Raw genomic sequence first — 19963 nt, 5'->3', positions numbered from 1 at the left:
TGTGGGTTTGCAGACAGTGCTGTGGCATGGATGGTTGGGTGGTAGTGTTGGGACACGGCCTGGGTCTTCAGAATCACAGTGTGTTCAGATGTTTAGGAAGCTGGCGTTGAATAATGTGAGGCTGCTCAGTACAGGGCTCTCTCCAGTGTTCTCGCCAGTGCTCTGCACTTGGAAGTTGAAGGTAGTGGTCTGCGTGTTGGTGCTCATGTTAGTTGATGGAGAGCAAGCAGCACAGATTTGTCAAGTTCATAAAGATGCTGAGAACGAGTCTGAGGTTCAGCAGGTCAAAGACTCTGCAAATATCTGGAGACACATGGCAGGTGGATGGACCAGGGCAGTGGAAGCGGCAGTTGATTTTGTAGCAGGCCTGGTTCTCCAGCCTGCCTGCCAACCCCTAAGTTAGCAGAGAACATAAAGGAGTAAGAACAGTGTATTTAATAAGATGAACGATACTCCTTTGGGAAAAAACTTTATTGTGGGGTTTTTTTGAACATATAGAAGTAGAGAAGGTGTAACATGCCAGCACCCAGTACAGGCCCCATGTGTTTCATTATCTCCACCTCAAACTGGAGTGTTCTGAAGTAAATTGCAAATGACATAAGTCATCTAAAGCAGCTGGATGATCTTAAGGACATGATGAAAGCATTCTCTTTTAACAAAAAAGAGCTTCAGTTATCAAAGAAGAACAGAAAGTTGTAAGTCATTCATGATACATTCTTGATATAAAGTGCTATGTAGATTTTGAACAGTTGATAGCCATTTATGAGAAACAAATCATTTTGATTTTTTCACTTGTAATTTCCACATCATCGCACCTTGCTTTTGAATGAGGAATGTTACATTTCTTTCAGATTACCTGGTTTTATAGTTTAAAATATTTATATAATCCATACTGTTATAAAATACCATTAACTGATTTTTCAACTTATGAGCAAAACACAGAGGAGTTGTTCTAGAGTTCTGGAACAATGTAAATGCTGTAAATCATATAAAAATGGCTGAGCAGGCTATATAAAGTAGACAAGCTAAAGATTAAAATCAATAGAGAGAAGGTAGTCAAGTCCTTCATCTTTTGTGGTAAGACTGATAGCTACTGTTTCAAGTTTTGATACGCCAAGAAAGGTATATACCATTGGTAAAGTGTGAAAGTCACTCAGTCATGTCCAACTCTTTGCAACGTCACGGACTATATACAGTCCATGGAATTCTCTAGGCCAGAATACTGGAGTGTGGGTACCCTTTCCCTTCTCCAGGGGATCTTCCCAATCCAGGGATTGAACCCAGGTCTTGATCCCACATTGCAGGCGGATTCTTTACCAGCTGAGCCCCAAGGGAAGCCTAAGATTGGTAGTTACCTCTAAATCATCTAAATAATCAAAGAGCTAAAAGAAATGGTAAAAAATGGCCACCTCTAATTGGATGGGGTAGATTGGGAAAAGAAATGACAAACGATACTAACCTATAATGATATTGAAAGCATATGTTAAAGGTCACTGATGGCTTTTATTCATTTTTTTAAAAAAATATTTGGCTGTGCTGGGTTTTAATTGTGGCACTCGGGATCTTTAGTTGTGATAAGTGGGATTTATTAATAGTTCACAGTATTTGAGGTGACTTTTTTCTAATATTCAGTGTCAACTTTTGTTCTCTGAAATGACTGAAGTAACCAGCTAACCAGTGTGTGTGTGTGTGTGTGTGTGTCTGTGTGTGTGTGTCTGTGTCTGTCTGTCTGAAGTAACCAGCTAACCAGTGTGTGTGTGTGTGTGTGTGTAGGGTGAGCCGAGGTGAGCCCTGTGTGTGTGTGTGTGTGTGTGTGTGTGTGTGTGTGTCTGAAGTAACCAGCTAACCAGTGTGTGTGTGTGTGTGTGTGTGTAGGGTGAGCCGAGGTGAGCCCTGTGTGTGTGTGTGTGTGTGTGTGTGTGTGTGTGTGTAGGGTGAGCCGAGGTGAGCCCTGGGAAGACAGTCTCACGTTTCGTATGTTGCAGCATCAGGCCCGGAAAGTCCCCAGAGAGGAGTCACATCTCTTCGGAGCCCTATGAGCCCATCTCCCCGCCTCAGGTTCCTGTTGTGCATGAGAAGCAGGACAGTGTGCTGCTGCTGGCCCAGCGTGGAGCCGAGCCCGCGGAGCAGAGGTACGTAGGGGCAGGGCCGCGTGGCTGTGCGTGCGTGTGTGCGCATGTGCGTGCGTGTGTGCGCATGTGCATGCTCGCACTTGGTGCCTTCCGTTTTCCTGAAGTCAGTGCAGTTTTTTCTCTTTCGATCACATGTCAGGAGAATCACTTTGTTTTCCTAGTGATCAAATGCTAGTGGATTTTACTGAAGAAATTCTAATGTTTAAGTAGATGATAGAAAATAATTGTTCATTATTCTCCTTGAAATTAATTCCTTCTGGATCTTTTTTAAACCTTTTTGTCTGTGTGGACATTGAGAACCTGAAGTGCCTGCCAGGCACCTGGTGTCATGTGCAGTGCGTGGAAGGTTGCAGTGAGCACTGCTTGCTGTTTTCTCACCAGTTTCTAACCCTTACCCCCACCCTGTGAATTAGTAGATATTTATTCTGTTGGGTTTAGACGCTTTTAGTTTGGCCCCCTATACAATTCACAGGCACCCAAATAGGTGTTGGTACCTTTCAGTGAAATGAGGAAGAAATCCTGTTTTGGAAAGGGAATGATGTTAACTTCAATTATACGTTTACATGTTTTCCCCTAAGATTGTGAGTTTTTGAGGACAGAGACGACATCTTAAGTCATTTTTCTGTTACCTTCTTTGTCATGTTTGAGTGATGGACCCGATTAGGTTATCAGCACCTTTCATGTGTTCTCTGGCACTAGTTGGCTCCTGGGTAGTCCTGAGCTAGTTGAGGAGACTTGTGTTTCTAAGTGTGTTAGCATAGGAAGCCGCAGATGAAATGTGAAAGCCTTTACATGATACTCCGCTCATGCAGGCCTGGAAAGATTCTAACAAATATGCAGTTTTATTTCTGCATTGTTGCTGTGCTGTTAGGTCTAATTGTCTACTGCTTAGGTGTGAGTGCTTGCTATTCTATAGGCAGGTATGCTAGTAGTTACAATCGTACTGTACTTCAAAGTAATGTTGCTGGTTAAACAGTCCCCAGATTATGTGGTCACCCTCAGTACACCAGGGTCTGTGCTGCAGAGAAGACAGGAGCATGCCAAGCTGTTTTGAGGGCTCCTGTTACCACCTGTTTGCTCTCTTGGTTCTAGACCGTCTCCACTCCAGGGCTCCTTTTCTGACGTCCTCTTGGCCCCAGATATGTCAGTGCTCAGATGGAGAGGGCCTCGGGCCTGGCACTCGCCGGGGGTGGGGGAGTTGGGGGTAGGGGTGGGACAGGGAGGGGAGTAGGAGTGCGTGGTGGTAACACATGACTGTTCCCAGCAGGAATGACTCCCGCTCACCAGGCAGCATAAGCTACCTGCCTTCATTCTTTACCAAGCTTGAGAGCACATCCCCCATGGTGAAGTCAAAGAAGCAAGAGATTTTTCGTAAGTTGAACTCCTCTGGTGGAGGTGACTCTGATATGGGTAAGTGGGATTTCTTTTATGAACTCCCATAAAATGTGCATAAATAATGATAGCTCCATGTTGCCTCTCACGTAACCCTTGAGTATGAGGCTCTGGCAGGCCGGTCCAACCACATGTGATATGAACTCCACCGCAGGCCTCTGTTGGCTCTGCTTGGGGGCTTTCTGTGAGGGAGCCCCACCCAGCACGTGTGCAGCTACCCATTTTCTCTCTGAACAAGTGTGGGTCTCAGAAGTGTGTGTCTTATATGGGGCTGGATTGGCTCTCCAGTGTTTACCCCCTGGTCTACCCCTCTTTTGGGTAGACCATCCAGCTGTCTGCAGACAAGGTCATGCTCCTGTAGTTGTCTTTCCAATGTGGACGTGCACAGGCAGCCAGCTCTAAGCATTCCTACCATACCAGGTGCTGGTCACTAAAAACCTTTCATTCAGTTAGCCTTTCAGCCAGTTCTGAGTACTGTGGTAGGACCCATCCCAATTCATCATCTTAAGAGGGTCTGGGACCACACTGGGTGTTTCCATGACCTGTGTTCAGTTCCAGTGACTTAGTGTTGGTACCAACACCAGCCTCCTGCGATGAGCTGCCCATGGCCCATACCTCTCCCTGCTGTCCTGTGTCGACGTGTGTACTTGTTTGCGCCTTTCTCTGCTCTGCCAGTCTTTGTGGATTACCTTCGAAGAGCACCTCCCACAACTAAGGATGGTGCCAGCCTCAAGGCAGTGGCAGCAGATGGTGCATGGCCTGGGCACCACTGCCTGCTCCAGGCCCTGTTGTCAGTGTGAATGTGTATTATCTCCTGTCACCTTCACAACACTCTCCATGCCACATGTTGGCATCATCTCTACTTTGTAAATGAGGACACTGAGGCTTGGGTTTAGTGACTCTTGAGGTGATGGGGCTGTGTGGTTCAGACTCATGGATGCCAGCTCTGGAGTCCATGCCTCCAGTAGTTCTGCATGCAACACCCTCACCAGGGCTGCCCATAAATGCCCCACAAGGACAGAATTCTGAACAGCTGGGCTGGAACCTTCCTTGCTTGCTGTTTTCACACTCAGGCCTTCAGCCAGGTTCACTCGTCCCCTTCTCTGCATATGTATCCAGTGATCCAAGGCTCTGGGGAAGCCCTGCAGAACCCAGGGTTTCTACCATCAGTAAACCCTGCCAACTAGGAACTGCCAGGTGGAGTTATGTTTGGATCTGTGACATGGTGATTAACAAAGGTTGAAAGTCCCAGAGGAGAAAGGATGAGCCCAGTGTCACATGTTGTTTGTGTAGTTATCCCAGCTCTTAATTACTAGATTCGAGAAGTCCAAGCCCTCGGCAACCAAGATGGCTTCGCTTCAGCTCAGGGTTCCCACTGAGGACATCAGTGCTTTTACTCTGCAGAAGCCTTCACGCTCTAAACTTAGCGACTCTTTTCTCTCTGCTGTTGTTAACACTAGTGAACAACTTACCCCTTCCAGAAATGCTCTGTTCCCTTGGTTTTCAATACTGCTGTTTCCAGTTTCTTCCTCTGCTCCTTTGGCTGATTTTTGTGTCTCCTCAGAAGCCCGGTCTTGCTCAGCAGGCCTCTGAGATGTTGGTTTGCCTCCAGCACTATAGAACTGCCTTTCCCCACCTCTGAGGAACGATCATGTCCTCTAGTAAGCCTGTCTTACTCCCGTTGGTCCCGAGCGATGCGGGGATCTGGGAATGGGCATTTCACTCAGCTCCCAGGTGATTTCTGCTCTGAGGGCCTCAGGAAGTACCTGCTAACCTGAACCCCACAGGGTGTATTTAAGTCCAGTATGTTGTTGTTGGTTGAACAATATGAAATTGTCTTCATCTGACCATTTTTGACCAATAAGAACATGATTTTCTTATTCAGCCAAATAATGGCTTGTATTTGTATGGCTTGTAATGGCTTGTATTGTGTATGGCTTGTATCATTTCACAAATAATGGTATGTATTTGTGAAATGAATGAGTCCTGTTCTCCAGGTTTCTATGAGAACTACAAGGCCCTCCTTACCCCCTTGTGCTATTTCAGGTTCAGTCGGTTTACTGTTCCCTGATCCATAAGTGAGGCGCCTCCTCCCCACCCCCCAGTCTCCCTGTCCCAGGAGTCAGCATCCAGGCCCCCTCACCCCAATCTGCGTGGACAGGCCTTCTCCCTGGTGCAGGGCCACTCTTTTCCGGGACACTGTTTGGCTACTAACTTACTTCCTGGATTCTTTTTCTTTCAAGTTCCCAACCTTGAGTTGGAAGGCATGATAGAAACACGGTTTCTGTTCCCAAACTTCTTCCATTTTGGGCACAGTGCTTTACAAGTAGTTCCCAGGTTGTCCAAGCTGCTGTCATTCAAATTGAGCAAATGACAGACTGCATAGTTAGCAGAAATGAACAGAACCGACAGGCAGGATCTCTGCCTCACCCTGGCAACTGCAGCAGGGACACATGGTCATGTTTGTTCCTTTCACGGGGGCATTCTCCCCAGGATCTAATCTCACACCTGGCTGTTGGCAGGGACTCTTCCCTGGAAGCTTGGGTTCCTGTCCTGAAGCCAGCTTTTTCCTATGTGTGTTTCTCTGGCGCTGCAAAAGGTCCTTTCCTTCCTGGGCTGTATTACTCCTGTTCTGATTTCCTTAAAAAAGTAATTATTTCTCTTCAACTTTGGTAAAAAATAAAGTTGATCATGGAAAATAAGGTTAATTTACCATAGAATTTTTTTGGAGACTTTCTCTTTTTCCATGTAGGTGATCATCACATCTCAGTTAATTAACTTGAATGTTTGTTTTAAATACAGCAGCTGCTCAGCCAGGAACTGAGATCTTTAATCTGCCAGCAGTCACCACCTCAGGTAAGATTCAGAAAACCCATACAGTAGCAGTCAGTCCAGCAAATAGGCATTGCGTAATGGCTGCATGCCAGGAACATCATTTAGTCATGGAGGGACACGGAGGCAGTCACAGTAAAAAGTGAATTGAGGGTCACTAAGTACTTGTTGCGGAGAAGGCGATGGCACCCCACTCCAGTACCCTTGCCTGGAAAATCCCATGGATGGAGGAGCCTGGTAGGCTGCAGTCCATGGGGTTGCTAAGAGTCGGACACAACTGAGGGACTTCACTTTCACTTTTCACTTTCATGCATTGGAGAAGGAAATGGCAACCCACTCTAGTGTTCTTGCCTGGAGAATCCCAGGGACGGGGGAGCCTGGTGGGCTGCCGTCTATGGGGTCGCACAGAGTCGGACACGACTGAAGTGACTTAGCAGCAGCAAGTACTTGTTGAAAACATAAATGAACAGAGAATCAAAACTATTGAGCTAAAATGTAAAGAGAAGAAAACCGTCAAGCAACTTTCACACCAATGGGTGCCTGATTTAACACAGGAAAGCGCATGCTCTCAGGGGATTAGCCGCCTCTGTGGGGCTGTGCTGTCAACACTGCCAGGCCGTGTGTCCTGGGCGGTTCCTGCTCCCATCCTCCCTCAGAGTCAGGCAGGTGCTGTGCCGTCTCCTGCAGGCTCCGTGAGCTCCAGAGGCCACTCCTTTGCTGACCCTGCCAGTAACCTCGGGCTGGAGGACATCATCCGGAAGGCGCTCATGGGGAGCTTTGACGACAAAGTGGAGGATCACGGGGTGGTCATACCCCAGCCGGTGGCAGTGGGGCCTGGGGGCGCCAGCACCTCAGTGGTGACCAGCGGCGAGACCCGGAGGGAGGAAGGGGACCCATCACCTCACTCAGGTAAGGGGCTCGTTTTTGTGCTCTTCACCATGTCTCCCAAGAAAAAGCCAGTCCACACCCCAGGTTCTGATGGGTCATGAAGAGATTACATTTATGTGCTCAGTCACCTCAATGTTTTTTCAACCTCTTCAGACATGTTATAAGTGACATAAAAAGGATGAAAATTTCTAAAAAAAAAAAAAAGAAAATTTCTACCCAGAATGTCACCCTCCAGTGTATCAGTGTTTTTGTTTTCATCTAGTCCTTATCTGTGTGCATACATTGTAATTGTAATACTGATACAATTTCATATTCTGCTTTTGAATCAAAGTGACTTGCTATTGTGATAAAAGTGACAGGCCCCATATAAAAGAATTTTAAGCCCCAGAAAAAAATAAGGGGAAAAAATCCTTTCAATCACATTGTATAGAAAGCTAGTGTTAAAATGGGTAGCTTATTGGAATGAGGTCATTACACATCCTGTTATAAGCACACAAAAAACCATGACTCTATGCTTTATGTTAATATATAACCTTTTTTCTTAATCTGTTGAGAATCTCTCTTATGCCTTAAAAATAAACTGAAGGTCAGCAACATTTCAAGTTTGTTCTCCTGTTATGGTCACACTGTTATGGTCACACACAAGATTTCACTAAGGATAAGAAAATGATTAAAAGAGATGAGTGGTTTTATTTGTTTTTCCCTATATATGTTAACGTTAGGACAATATAAATTCACTTCCTGCTCTCAAAGATGAGACATTTGTCTTCTAATTTCTGCTCTAACCTTCAAGTTTTATTGATTTTAAATGTGTGTGTGTGTGTTTTAAGTTATAATATTGGTGATTTACAGAGTTCTCCTTGTTGTGTAGTCTTTTTATCATGGCATTTCTTGGTGGTGAGGTTTCATACCCTGTTTTTTCAAAAAGGCTGCTGTGTCCTGAGGTCCTTCCTGCTCGAGAAGGTCTTCTTGGCTGCCTTTGTTTAACGGTTTGACAGGTATTACAATACTGTATTACAATACTAGGTTGGTGCAAAAGTAATTAGTTTTTGCATGGCTGAAATTTGCTGTTCGATGTTGGAATACTTTCTTAAATGTGGTTACATTATACATCATTTTAATGCACACTTCTTTAAGTTTTTTTGCTAATGACTTGTTACTTGCTGTTTATGTTTATTTTAGACTATGGAAATGGTGTTAGACAAAAAGCAAATTCAAGCGATTTTCTTATTCGAGTTCAAAATGGGTCATAAAGCAGTGGAGACAACTCACAACAATGAATTTGGCCCAGGAACTGCTAATGAATATACAGTATAAGTGGTGGTTCAAGAAGTTTTGCAAAGGAGATGAGAGCCTTGAAGATAAAGAACATCGTGGCCGGCCACCCCAAGTTGACAACAACCAAGTGAGAGCCATCATCGAAGCTGATCCTCTCACAAGCACCCAAGGAGTTGCTAAAGAACTCAGTGTTGACCATTCTACAGCTGTTTGAAGCAAATTAGAAAAGTAAAAAAGCTGGATAAGTGGGTGCCATATGAGCTGCAAAAAAATGGTTTTAAAGTGTTGTCTTCTCTTATTCGATACAACAATGAACCATTTCTTGGATTGTGACATGAAATGAAAAGTGGGTTTTATATGACAGCCAGCAACAACCAGCTAAGTGGTTGGAAGAAGCAGCTCCAAAAGCACTTCCCAAAGCCAAACTTGCACCCAAAGAAAGGTCCTGGTCACTGATGGTCTGCTGTCCGTCTTATCCACTACAGCTTTGAGTTCGGGTGAAACCATTACATCTGAGAAGTACGCTCAGAAAATCGATGAGACGCACCGAAAAGTGCAGCGCCTGCAACTGGCAGTGGTAAGCAGGGCCCGATTCTGCACGAAGCCTGACTTCAGCTTCTGAAGCGTTGGTTCTGTGACGTGCGAACTGGGCTATGAAGTTTCGTCTCATCTGCCATATTCGCCCGACCTCTCGCCCACTGACTACCACTTCTTCAAGCATCCTGATAACTTTTTGCAGGGAAAAGGCTTCTACAACCAGCAAGATGCAGAAAATGCTTTCCAAGAGTTCGTTGAATCACAAAGTACAGATTTTTATGCTGCAGAAATAAACTTACTTCTCAATGGCAAAAATGTGTTGATTGTAAGGGTTCCTATTTTAATTAATAAAGATCTGTTTGAGCTTAGTTATAATGATTTAAAATTCACGGTCTGAAGCTGCAATTACGTTTGCACCAACCTACTATTAAGACACATACTTTTCTCAAAACCTCCTGTAAACATGGTTGTATTTCTTCTGGTGTTCATTGTTGTGTAAGAAGTAAGACTAGGTTCCCCCACCACCTCCCTTTTTTTTAGTGATGACATTTTATCTGCCCAAAGAATCCTTTTTTCCTCAACTTCAGTAAGTACCATCAGTGTGTTAGTGTTCTTCAGCCTGTGTCGATTCCCTGATCACCAGAGGGTGTGTGCACCTTCCCAGTTTCTGTGTTCAAGGGAAAAAATTCTATCACATGTTCCTTAGTTATTTTCTCCATTTGAGAAAGTTGCCTTTTCGCTGGATAGTTTTTGTACTCTGTTACCTTCTCATTGTTTTAATCATCTTGATCCTTTTTCTGTTGCTTTCACTCTCAAATTTTTCCTTTGCACCAGTGTCTCCTTTTCCTTCATGGCTTGACTTCCTAATAAGCCTTTTCATAAGCCTCATTCATTTTGGTGATCTCTTTGAGCTTCTTTTGTAAATGGCCATCATGTATTGTCAAGTTTTCCCCAGTGTTTGAAGTACACCCCACCCCCATTTTCTGTTGTGTTATATTGTCCTCTTTATCACCAAGGACTTGCATTTCTTCTCTCTCCAGACAGAGGGGTAGAAAATGCTTTTTCTCCCTTTTTTCTGTACCCCAAGGATTGGGGGCAGGTTGAAACCATTCTGCTGGGGCTGCTGACCTGGGCTCTGATCTCATCTGAGATCCTTGTAATGTTCTGTGTGAGAGCCCAGTTGGGGCTTCCCAGGCCTGCAAACCAACTAAACAGCCTGGAGAAGCAGAAAGAGCTTCCTTGACTTGCACGGCCCAGCTGATGTCCAATAGCTTGAATGGGCTTCTCTTGTGCAGATTTTCTCCTTCCTCTCTTCACTCTTCTGTAGATTGATGAGGGCAGAGATAGTGAGGATTTAAGATTTTTGTCGAACAGTTTTCGGTTTCTTAGCAGTTTTGTGCTCCAAGGCCAAGAAAGAAATGATGTTTCAGAAATGTTAGTTTCTTGGTTAACCTGTTTCTGAGTTTATGGCATGAGGACAGACATTCCCCCTTTGACTTTAGTTGCTGCGAGTGAGTTCTGGCTCTCTCTTGTATGTTACCAGGGTCTGGATTCTTCATGCTTCCATCCTGCTTTCTCTTGCAGCAGATGGTCAGCAGCACTGGGGTGCACTTTCAGTTTGTGAATGTGACTACTATGTGTCATTAATGACAGTTTATTCCACTTTCAGGAGGAGTTTGCAAACCAAAGCTGCTCAGCAAGGCTAACAGCAGGAAATCGAAATCACCTGTCCCGGGGCAGGGCTACCTGGGAGCGGAACGGCCCTCATCCGTCTCCTCTGTGCACTCAGAAGGGGACTACCACAGGCAGACGCCGGGCTGGGCCTGGGAGGACAGACCTTCCTCGACAGGTGAGGGGCTGCTGCCAGGGTGCAGGTCTGCATGCAGCTGACGTCAGGGCCTTGGTTAGCGATGCTCCTAAAATCAGATGCTCTGTTAGGAAAATGCTTTCCATTATGTGGTATGGTTAAAGGGTTCCACTGTTCTTAACAGAAACTGAATTTACATAATCTAAAAAATTTTAAGAATGCAAATTTGATTACCAGCAGAGAGGAAGAGCTGTGAGCACAGCTGCCCTCAGGCCCCTTGCACCTGTGGAGAGCCGGCAGCGGCACCTGACGCAGGTGCTTGGCTGGGGCCTGTGGCTTCAGCTCTCCCACACCTTCTGCACAGATGTCCTCGGAGAAAGTTCTTAGGAGCTAATGGGAATTGAAGCCAAACACGGAAGAAAGCTGGCACCCCTCTGTAGACTGTCTTTACAGACTAAAAATATCCTAGAGTTTTGTTTTTACGTTTGTCCTTTTATGACTATTTATAAGCTTTGTTTCTCTTTGGCTGCACTGGGTCCTGGTTGTGGTGCTTGGACTCCTCTCTCATTGCTGCAGTGCAGGGCTTCCTATTGCGGTGTAGCAGCCTGTCTAGCTGTTGCCTGCTCTCAGCAGTTGGGCTGCACACAGTTGGTTGACCTATGGCATCTTGACTCCCTGACCAGGGATCAAACCTGAGTCCCCTGCATTGGAAGCAGGTTCTTAACCACTGGTCCACCAGGGAAGTCCCCATTTTGTAACCTTTTAAAAATTACGAATAACCATGATAATAATGGTGGACTTCCCTGGTGGCTCAGACTGTGAAGAATCCGCCTACAATGCAGGAAACTCAGGTTTTCCGATCTCTGGGTCGGGAATGTCCCTTGGAGAAGGGAATGGTTACCTACGCCAGTATTCTTGCCTGGAGAATACCATGGACAGAGACTGGTGGGCTATTAGTCCATGGGGTCACAGAGTCGGACGTGACTGAGTAATGAACACTTCCACTATAACGGTCATCTTGAAAATGAACAATTTTTTAAAGTAAAACTGGGATAGTTGCTGTGGATTTTAGAGTTTCATCTGTGCTTTTCAGAGGAATTAACTCCACAAATAGAGCAATGAAAAAATCTGTAATTAAAGGAGGGCACAATGCAAATTTCTTATTGGTATTATAAAACATAATTTAAGATACACTTAATCACTTTATAGTTTATTCCACCACATGCAGAGTGGGGGCTTACTGGTTTGAAAACTTCCTAGGCCAATGACTCTTTCTTCTTGTCTCTTTGATGCTGTGGTGTGTGCTCTGGTTTTAGCATTTCTTAGATTGTAGGTGGCTTCCTGGAGACAATGACACGGTCTAGGCATTGGCAGAAGGTGTGGTGCTGTTGTGAGGCTTGTGTGTGTCCCCCTCTGAAGCCTGTCCCTGGGTCTGTCTGCCCCTGACCAGCTGGGCCCTTGTCCCCAAACTTCCTGCTTCCTCCTGTGTTACCAGAGTCTTAGTTTGAGCCAAAAATCCAGGAGTTCCACTTGGATTCAGCAGCAGCCCAGCCTCGAGTACTCACTGGCTTTGTGTCCTTCTGGACGGTTGGTTGCTTGGGAACGGCGCAGCAGGGAGGTCTGTTCTGCCCCGACCCCACGCCCCGCTCAGATGTGCTCACCTCTCTCCACAGGCTCGACACAGTTCCCCTACAACCCCCTGACCATGCGGATGCTCAGCAGCACGCCCCCCGCGCCCGTCGCCTGCACTCCCACCTCGGCCAACCCAGCTGCCCCACACCAGCCGAGCAGGATCTGGGAGCGGGAGCCGGCCCCGCTGCTGTCCGCACAGTACGAGACACTGTCTGACAGCGACGACTGACCTGTGGGCAGGGGTCCCAGGGTGGGGGGGGGGGGGGGGGGGGCTCCAGTTTCTGGTGGCTTCCTTTCTAACTGCAGGCCCGATGCCTGCCCGCCTAGGATTTATGCCCAGAGACTTTTCTGGAGAGCCTGGACCATGGACGGTAAAGAGACGATGGAAATTCATTTTGGGGTCAAATAAGGTTTGGAGAACTCTGCCTTGATACAGGCAGTTCCGTGGATTATAGTAATAGTGGAGGGTCGCCATGTAGAGTTTTTAAAAAGCGGATAATTCCTGTTCTTACATCTGTTTGTAAAGAAACCATGATGTCTCTAATCACTCTGTAAATAGAGGACCTTTTTTGCAGTGTTCCCCGCGCTGTAGTATCTGGTGTACTTATGTTCAATCAGCACATCAACTTGGGGGTGATTTTTAAGAAATCTCTTGTCTACCTTTTTAACCCTTGCCTTCCAAACAACGTCATACAGCCCAGTTCCATGGTGTTGGCTGTCACGGGCATTGTACTTTTATCCAATTTTGTCTCCTCCTAAGCTCAGATTCCCGGTGATGTTTAAAATCTTGTGGAGATGTTTAGATTTTTAACAGACGCGGCCATAAAATCTGTACATTAACGTATTAGGGTCTAAGGGAGAAACAATTCTGCCATATTGTAAATTTCCAGGGCAGGCTTTTTTTTAAAATTAGAAGCACTGAAAACAGTACTGCATGGATATTGTTCTAGTTCAGTTTCTAACATTTTAAAGGCTTGAGGTGTACGTACCTTGCTGTTACGCACACTGGTAATTAACCCCACCTTGGGTATTTGCCTGCATTTGATGCAGCAAAGCTTTTGGTTTGGAAATAAATCTGACTGCCCTGTCCACCTGTCCATAGCTACAGTAGATGATTGTGACTGAAGGCTTTGGTGTCTCAGGTTAGCTGATGTGTCACTGGCCGAGCTGGAAGGTGACACCTGGTACGGAGCCTCTCGGCTGTGTGTCTCGGCTCTCCTGGGCTTAGGAGAAGCAGACGGCCCTTCCGCTGCATGCTGCCTCGTGCTTATACTTTCACTTCGATTCCTTGTGGGCGTTTGTCATCAAATGTTTTCATTTCACTGAATCTCAAGGAGCAAACAATTTAAAAGACTGGTACTGGAGGACCAGTCTTAATCTTCATTAAATTCTTTTCATACACTCAAGCATAGCACTGGCGCATCCTTCTGCAGCGCATGGATGCTAATGGTTTGGGGAGGTGTTTAGAAAGGAAAGAGATCTCTCAAGATGATAAACCCTAGGACTTTACAGACTCCAAACTAGACCTGAGTTTTTCAACATTAGTCCTCAAGCCTCCTTTGTAGTGACTGAGACCCTCCCATCCCTTGGCATCTAGTCCCTGTTTAATAGGTGTGGACGCAGGTTCAGAATTTTGCCCATGTTTTAAAAAAGCAAGAAGGACAGGAATGCTAGCCAATACCTCTTGAGGCCTGTGGCTGCACCCACATGGAAGTGAGCTCAAAATAAGCTTCGGGTGGGGTGGTCAGGGCACTGCTGCCTGGGCAGCTGGCCTCTGACTTCAGCCCAGTCAGTGGTGGTTAGTCCTCCTTGCTCTGGGGCCTCAGTGCAGGGAACCGTACAGACAGGCTCTCTGCAAACTCGACCGTGTCACTAAGGGGGAGAAATTCCTCGGTAAAACATGCGAAGCAAAGAATACCTCCCTTTCAGCAACTCATGCAACTGTGAAAAGGTAAACGCACACTAGATGCTGAAGGTGAGTAGTTACAACCAGGTTGCACTGAAACTTGATTAAAGGAATTAACCTGGTGAGACAATGAGAAGATGCTTACATCAGCAAAATAGAAGATTATTCTAATAGAAGATTCTGATTTGAGCCTAATTCCTGTATTTTTAATTCTAAAGAGTCAATGACTTTTTATGAGAAACTCAAAAAACTTCAGTATTGAATACATACAATACTGCTGTGGCGTCTCCTGGTTTATTAGGAATGGATCCTCCTCGTGTACACAGGAGCCAAAGGCACTAGTTCATCCTCCCCGCCCCCACACCAGAGGGACTGCAGGGCTGCCCCAAGGCAGGGACAACGCTCTCGACACACCATCCAGGTTAGGCCACACTGACCTTCTCCCAGGGCTGAAAGAGTCCAAAGACCCCCACGGGGAGACTGAGAAGAAACTCAGACTGAGAGCTAGGGCTGGGGTCCAGGCAGTGCTTCCTCTATGGCCCCATTACTGTCAGTACAATACCCCCAGGGTTCCCCTCTGAGTCAGGGGACTTGGCAGCCCTCAGACAGCTCTGCCCTGTGACTTGGTCCAGAGGGGAGGGACCGTAGGAATTGCCATTCCTTTTCTTCCTTTTTTCACAGTGGTCTACAACCAGATACATACAAAAACACGCAGTCAACTTTTATGTATAATCTAAATAAAGGGCACGCTACTACTTCCAAGTGCCCGATTCCCACTTTAATGCTTCACGTCTAATGCTTTGTAGCAACCAAGATACTACTTTTTTATGCATTAAATCCCACAGTGGTCATCATGATATCGAGAATAAGAGAAAGCAACTCACCATCATGAGATTGGTAGCTCTGTTCTGCCAGGTCTTGATAAAATAAGACATAGCAGCAAATCAATGAACCAAAACCTAATAGTAGAGATGCCACCACCCCAGATGAACACTGGCCCCTCTTATCCAGGCACGGTTCAGCACCTCCCCAACCATCCATTAAAACAGAGTACCGCCTGACAACGGTCCTTAGAAACAGTCAGGGGAGGGAGGGTGGGGGGTGTCCAAAACAAACAGCACAGCTTGTCCTCCACCGAGGCTTAGTTGAGGGGACGTGCATGTTACGGAGAGAGGATTTAAGCCACTGATTGGGAGCTGCCAGGACTGGAACAGAGGTATCAGTAGTCATGACAAAGGTCTGCTTTTTCTTGCCAGCTCGGCCAGCTCTTCCCTGATGTGCTGCACAGAAGCCTCGTCTCTCTTCAGCTCCGCTTGCCTCAGTGCTTCCCTATAGGTCTCTTCTGCTTGTGCGTACAGTTCTGGAACAGCCCGAGAGAAGGGAGAAAATGCATGTTTCATCGTGATTCTGAAATGTTCTCAAGAGAAAGCACGTGCGATGGGACAGCTCTAGTTCACGGTGTGAGACCTGGTGTGAGACAAGCTATGACCATGGGACACCCGGACCTCAGGGAGCCCTTCCCTGATAGAGGTTCGGGTAAGGGATCTGTCCCTGCAGGTTTCTGAGCAGAGGGCAGAGCTTCGTGAGGATACATCGAGCTGTCCACATGCCAACAAGGAGCCTGCAGAGCACTCCAGAAACAAGGGACCATGGCCTCACTGCCCACCCTCTCAGCCCACCACCCAAGTTCCCGACCCACTGATGGGCACCCCGCACCTCTGTGCGTCAGGACTGCAGCCAGATTGCTGAGCAGCACATGCAGTTCAGGGTGTTCCACCTGCCTCGCCAGGTCTGATGCCCTCTGTGCGTGAACACAGGCCTCGTCAGTGCGGCCCTGTGTGTCCAGGGTAGTAGCCAGGTCATTCAGCAGCACGATGGTCTACACGGGAGAAAACAGCTGCTGCTTGCAAATGAAGATTCGCTGGAGAAAACAACAGCTACCCACGCCAGTATTCTTGGGCTTCCCTGGTGGCTCAGCTGGTAAAGAATCCACCTGCAGTTCAGGAGACCTGGGTTCAATCCCTGGGTGGGAAGATCCCCTGGAGAAGGGAATTGGCATCCTGGCATCCCACTCTAGTATTCTGGACTGAAGAATTCCATAGACTTGTCCATGGGGTTTGCAAAGAGTCAGATGTGACTGAGCAACTCTTTACTTTCCATAGCCCTAGTGTCTGGTGTTCTGTTGATGCCCTGAAGGGCTGTCTTTTCTAGCGGCACCCCTTGGGGGTCAGGTGTCCGCCTCTGTAAGTCAGGTGCATTTATCATTCACATTGCACAGCAGCAATCTGACCCTCTGGAAATTGATACAAACCTGGAAACTAGGTAGCAGGATGAATATTACTTATTAATTTGTCAAAAAAGCAGCAGCAAATAAACATAGCAAAAAGTAGTGACAGGATGTGACCCATCCTATGGCAAACCAGTGCACATGGAGACCTCTGGGCAGATCCAGTACCTCCCTGGCAGCCTCGAACCCTTCCTTAAACGGAGGGCGGGGGGAGTGGATGCAACAGGGCCCTCTCTCCTGAGGGTCTGTCCGCATTTCCTATTCTGGATTCTGAAACCTTTGTCTTAGACGCCTGCTGTTTTTAGCTGCCCCCCTTACCTGTGGGTGTCTTTCTCCAAGTATTTCCTCAGAAATCCGCAGAGCTTTTTCATACATCCTCTGTGCCTGAGATGGCTGCTGGGAGAAGAGCAGGTAGCGCGCGTAGGTGTCCAGACACATGCCCAGAAGGAGCCGTGTGTTGGCCTTGTCGTCAGCTGAGAAGGAAACACAAGCAGTGTTGGGTGCAACGAGCAACAACCAGAAGGGGGGGGCAAGTGCTCTGAACACGGACACTAAACCAGTCCTCCTGACCTATACTTAATATTAACATCTACACTGGCTCTTGGACCCAAGTGTGTGTGGGGAAGGGGGGATTTGCCAAACCAACAAGTAGGTGTATCCAAGAATTCAACTCCCCTGACACCACCTACCCAGAGTCCCCAGGTAAGCCCCCACCCCACTCCAGACAGCGGTCCAGGGTGTCACCTGGAGATGAGAGGTTCCCAGGACCCCTCCCCTCAGGTTCAATCAGTTTGCTAGGGTGGCTCACAGATCACCTGTTTTTATAAGGATACAACTCAGGAACAGGTGAGGTGTGGGGGAGGGGCTTCCTGCCCTCTCCAGGTGCCACTGTCCCTGTGCCCTCCAGAAGAGCCCCAAGCCCCATCCCCTGTGGTGTTTATTAAAGCGCTGGCAGCTGAGTCACCTTCCATCCCAGTCAGGGGTAAGACTGAAGGCTCCAACCCTCCAACCACATGGTTGGCTCCACTGGCGACCAGCCTCTGTGCTTTAACAGTAAGCTAAATCACACTCCACACTCAGGAAAATGTGAAGGATCTGGGGAGTTCTGAGGCAGGAACTATGATGAACAAAGACCAATAATGTATGAGACGTTTTCATCATCTGAATGACCAAATAGATATTTCTTATAAGTCACAATTATTGTAACATAAGTAATGAACTTTTCCATACCTTTTAAGATTATTATTTTTAGTTTGAAACTAGTATTATCTAGCATGAACCAGGTGAAGATAAACTCCTAGAACAACAACAAAAAGCCTAGGGCCAATAAAATTTTCTGGTATGAAAACAGCACAGAGAAAGGAACCAGAGAACACTCAGAATCCTGGGATGGAGCATCATAACCCAATTTAAAGAACAGCTAATCTGTTTTTTGAAGAACAGTAATAAAGGCTGCAATGTATGGCAGCTTCCAACGTACCATATCTGGAAAAGAAGAGCCAGACAGCAGGGCCTGGGGACCAGCAGCTAGCAGCAGTCGGCCAAGTAAAGGCCTTGGAGCCGCGACACAAACAGCACGCGAGTGGTGGTGAGCCGGCGGGAAGGGCGCTGTGCAGACAGCTTGGCGGAGGGGAACGTTCACATGAAGGACTCAGAGGTTCCCTCGGGTAACCTCACGGAGCACGATTACTGGATGCCCACGTGAAGGGGTGCAGACGGGTCTGTTTACCAACAAAGGGATCACCACACTGAATACAACTCCTTCCCTATCTTCCAAGTTTAAATGGTGCATAGACTTTAAAGATGACGATGTTGCCAAATAACCATATGATCAGTTACTGAGGGGATAGTTTAAATAAAACAATGCAAATAATCTATAAAAATAATCTCAGAAGGTAAAAGTGAAAATAAAACTTTGCTTCTAGTAAAAACCCAAAGTTTTTACTCTAACCTAGTTATATAAAAGGCAAATGGTAAAAACCAAACCAAGTTTTAAATAGATCACCTTACAAATTTTAAATTATTTTTAAACAAAAAGCACATAAAAATTTATGGATAAATATAACTAATATAAAAAAGCAAAACATAAGATGGCACCAAATAAATATCACTTAAGAAACCATTTTTCTGTATTAAAAGGAAATGCTGAAGCAATAAAAATAGATCTCACTAGGAGCACTCTTTAAATGCTGAGCAAAAAGCTTATAAAATTAGCAGTTTAAGATCCACACTATTGGGGGATAATAGCGTGGAGAAAGGCCCAGGCAGAGAAGCTCTGTGCCCCCCAGGTACCGACACAGGTCCAAGGAGGCCGAAGAGTCACAACACCTACAGACACTAAGATCTGCACTCCTGGAGAACAAGACAAAGATGTTTACCACACATCGAAACCATCACAAAATAACATGTACATTATTCCAGTTCTGAAAACTGTTTCAAGAATGACTGCTGACTCATTACTGGAACATGTGCTAATTCTCTCTAAATATTTCTACATTAAAAAAAGTATACTCTGTATACTTTAAAATTAGAATATATGTTCAATACTGTAACTCAAAAATATAAGAATAAAGGGACAAGTAATTCTAGTGGAAAATTATTACACCTGATACCAGTGACGGTAATTAAACTAGAATGGCAGAAAAGATAAAGCTTTTTAGAAGGAATTAACTGATGAGGTAAATTTTAGCTGTTAATATTTCATTAAGAAAATACAAAGGTCATGAGGTAAGGAGCGGTAGGTTTGCAGCCACCATTTCTTCCGCCTCCTGTCTCCGGATCTTTTGTAGAGCGTCCAACAGCGCTATGTTGGGACAGAGCATCCGGAGGTTCACAACCTCAGTGGTTCGTCGGAGCCACTATGAGGAGGGTCCAGGGAAGAATATACCATTTTCAGTGGAAAACAAGTGGAGATTACTAGCTATGATGACTTTGTTCTTTGGGTCTGGATTTGCTGCACCTTTCTTTATCATCAGACACCAACTGCTTAAAAAGTAATCCATGAGACAGATAGGAAGAGAAGCATATTAAGAGGTGCAGTCTCTTAAAAGGATCAATCCCTTGAACTCAGCATCCTAGATGTTTGTAAATAAACTTATAGCATAAAAAAAAAATACATTTTAAATTCACAGTACATTCTGATCATAGTAACAAAATTTTTAACATACACCTCTAAATATAGGACAAAGGGAGAAATAAAGACTCCATAGTGAGACCACCAGCACACTGCTAAGTTCATACCTCAGTAAAGTACCAGAGTTCCTTTTTCTAAT

General features: G+C 46.0%; 3 protein-coding genes across 31 annotated transcripts in view; 2 read left to right on the top strand and 1 right to left on the bottom strand.

Moving 5' to 3' along the window:
- The window catches only part of NCOR1 (nuclear receptor corepressor 1), a 115630-nt gene extending 102043 nt beyond the window's left edge, over positions 1-13587 (top strand). For 23 of the 25 annotated variants that reach the window (XM_055576405.1, XM_055576403.1, XM_055576400.1 and 20 more), the window contains 6 exons: positions 1986-2132; positions 3400-3542; positions 6327-6380; positions 7044-7265; positions 10729-10908; positions 12540-13587. In XM_055576405.1, coding sequence (XP_055432380.1) covers positions 1986-2132; positions 3400-3542; positions 6327-6380; positions 7044-7265; positions 10729-10908; positions 12540-12727 — 934 coding nt within the window. In that variant the 3' untranslated portion in view covers positions 12728-13587. Of the gene's footprint in view, positions 1-1985; positions 2133-3399; positions 3543-6326; positions 6381-7043; positions 7266-8426; positions 9375-10728; positions 10909-12539 lie in introns of those variants that run through there. The other 2 variants (XM_055576410.1, XM_055576417.1) reach the window with 2 other exon arrangements.
- Positions 13588-14691: 1104 nt separating this feature from the next.
- Positions 14692-19963, bottom strand: part of TTC19 (tetratricopeptide repeat domain 19) — a 32161-nt gene continuing 26889 nt past the window's right edge. For 4 of the 5 annotated variants that reach the window (XM_055576433.1, XM_055576431.1, XM_055576428.1 and 1 more), the window contains 3 exons: positions 17010-17164; positions 16121-16283; positions 14692-15764 (listed from right to left, as the gene is read on the bottom strand). In XM_055576433.1, the coding sequence (XP_055432408.1) occupies positions 15631-15764; positions 16121-16283; positions 17010-17164 (452 nt within the window). In that variant the 3' untranslated portion in view covers positions 14692-15630. Of the gene's footprint in view, positions 15765-16120; positions 16398-17009; positions 17165-19963 lie in introns of those variants that run through there. The other variant, XM_055576430.1, reaches the window with a different exon arrangement.
- On the top strand, positions 19429-19804 carry LOC129649229 (cytochrome c oxidase subunit 7C, mitochondrial-like). Its single transcript, XM_055576444.1, has one exon. It carries the CDS (start codon positions 19497-19499, stop codon positions 19686-19688), a length of 192 nt encoding a protein of 63 aa, XP_055432419.1. The 5' UTR covers positions 19429-19496; the 3' UTR covers positions 19689-19804.

This window comes from Bubalus kerabau, chromosome 4 (assembly GCF_029407905.1).
Source record: "Bubalus kerabau isolate K-KA32 ecotype Philippines breed swamp buffalo chromosome 4, PCC_UOA_SB_1v2, whole genome shotgun sequence".
NCBI lineage: Eukaryota > Metazoa > Chordata > Mammalia > Artiodactyla > Bovidae > Bubalus > Bubalus kerabau.
This window is presented reverse-complemented; position numbering and strand designations above follow the sequence as displayed.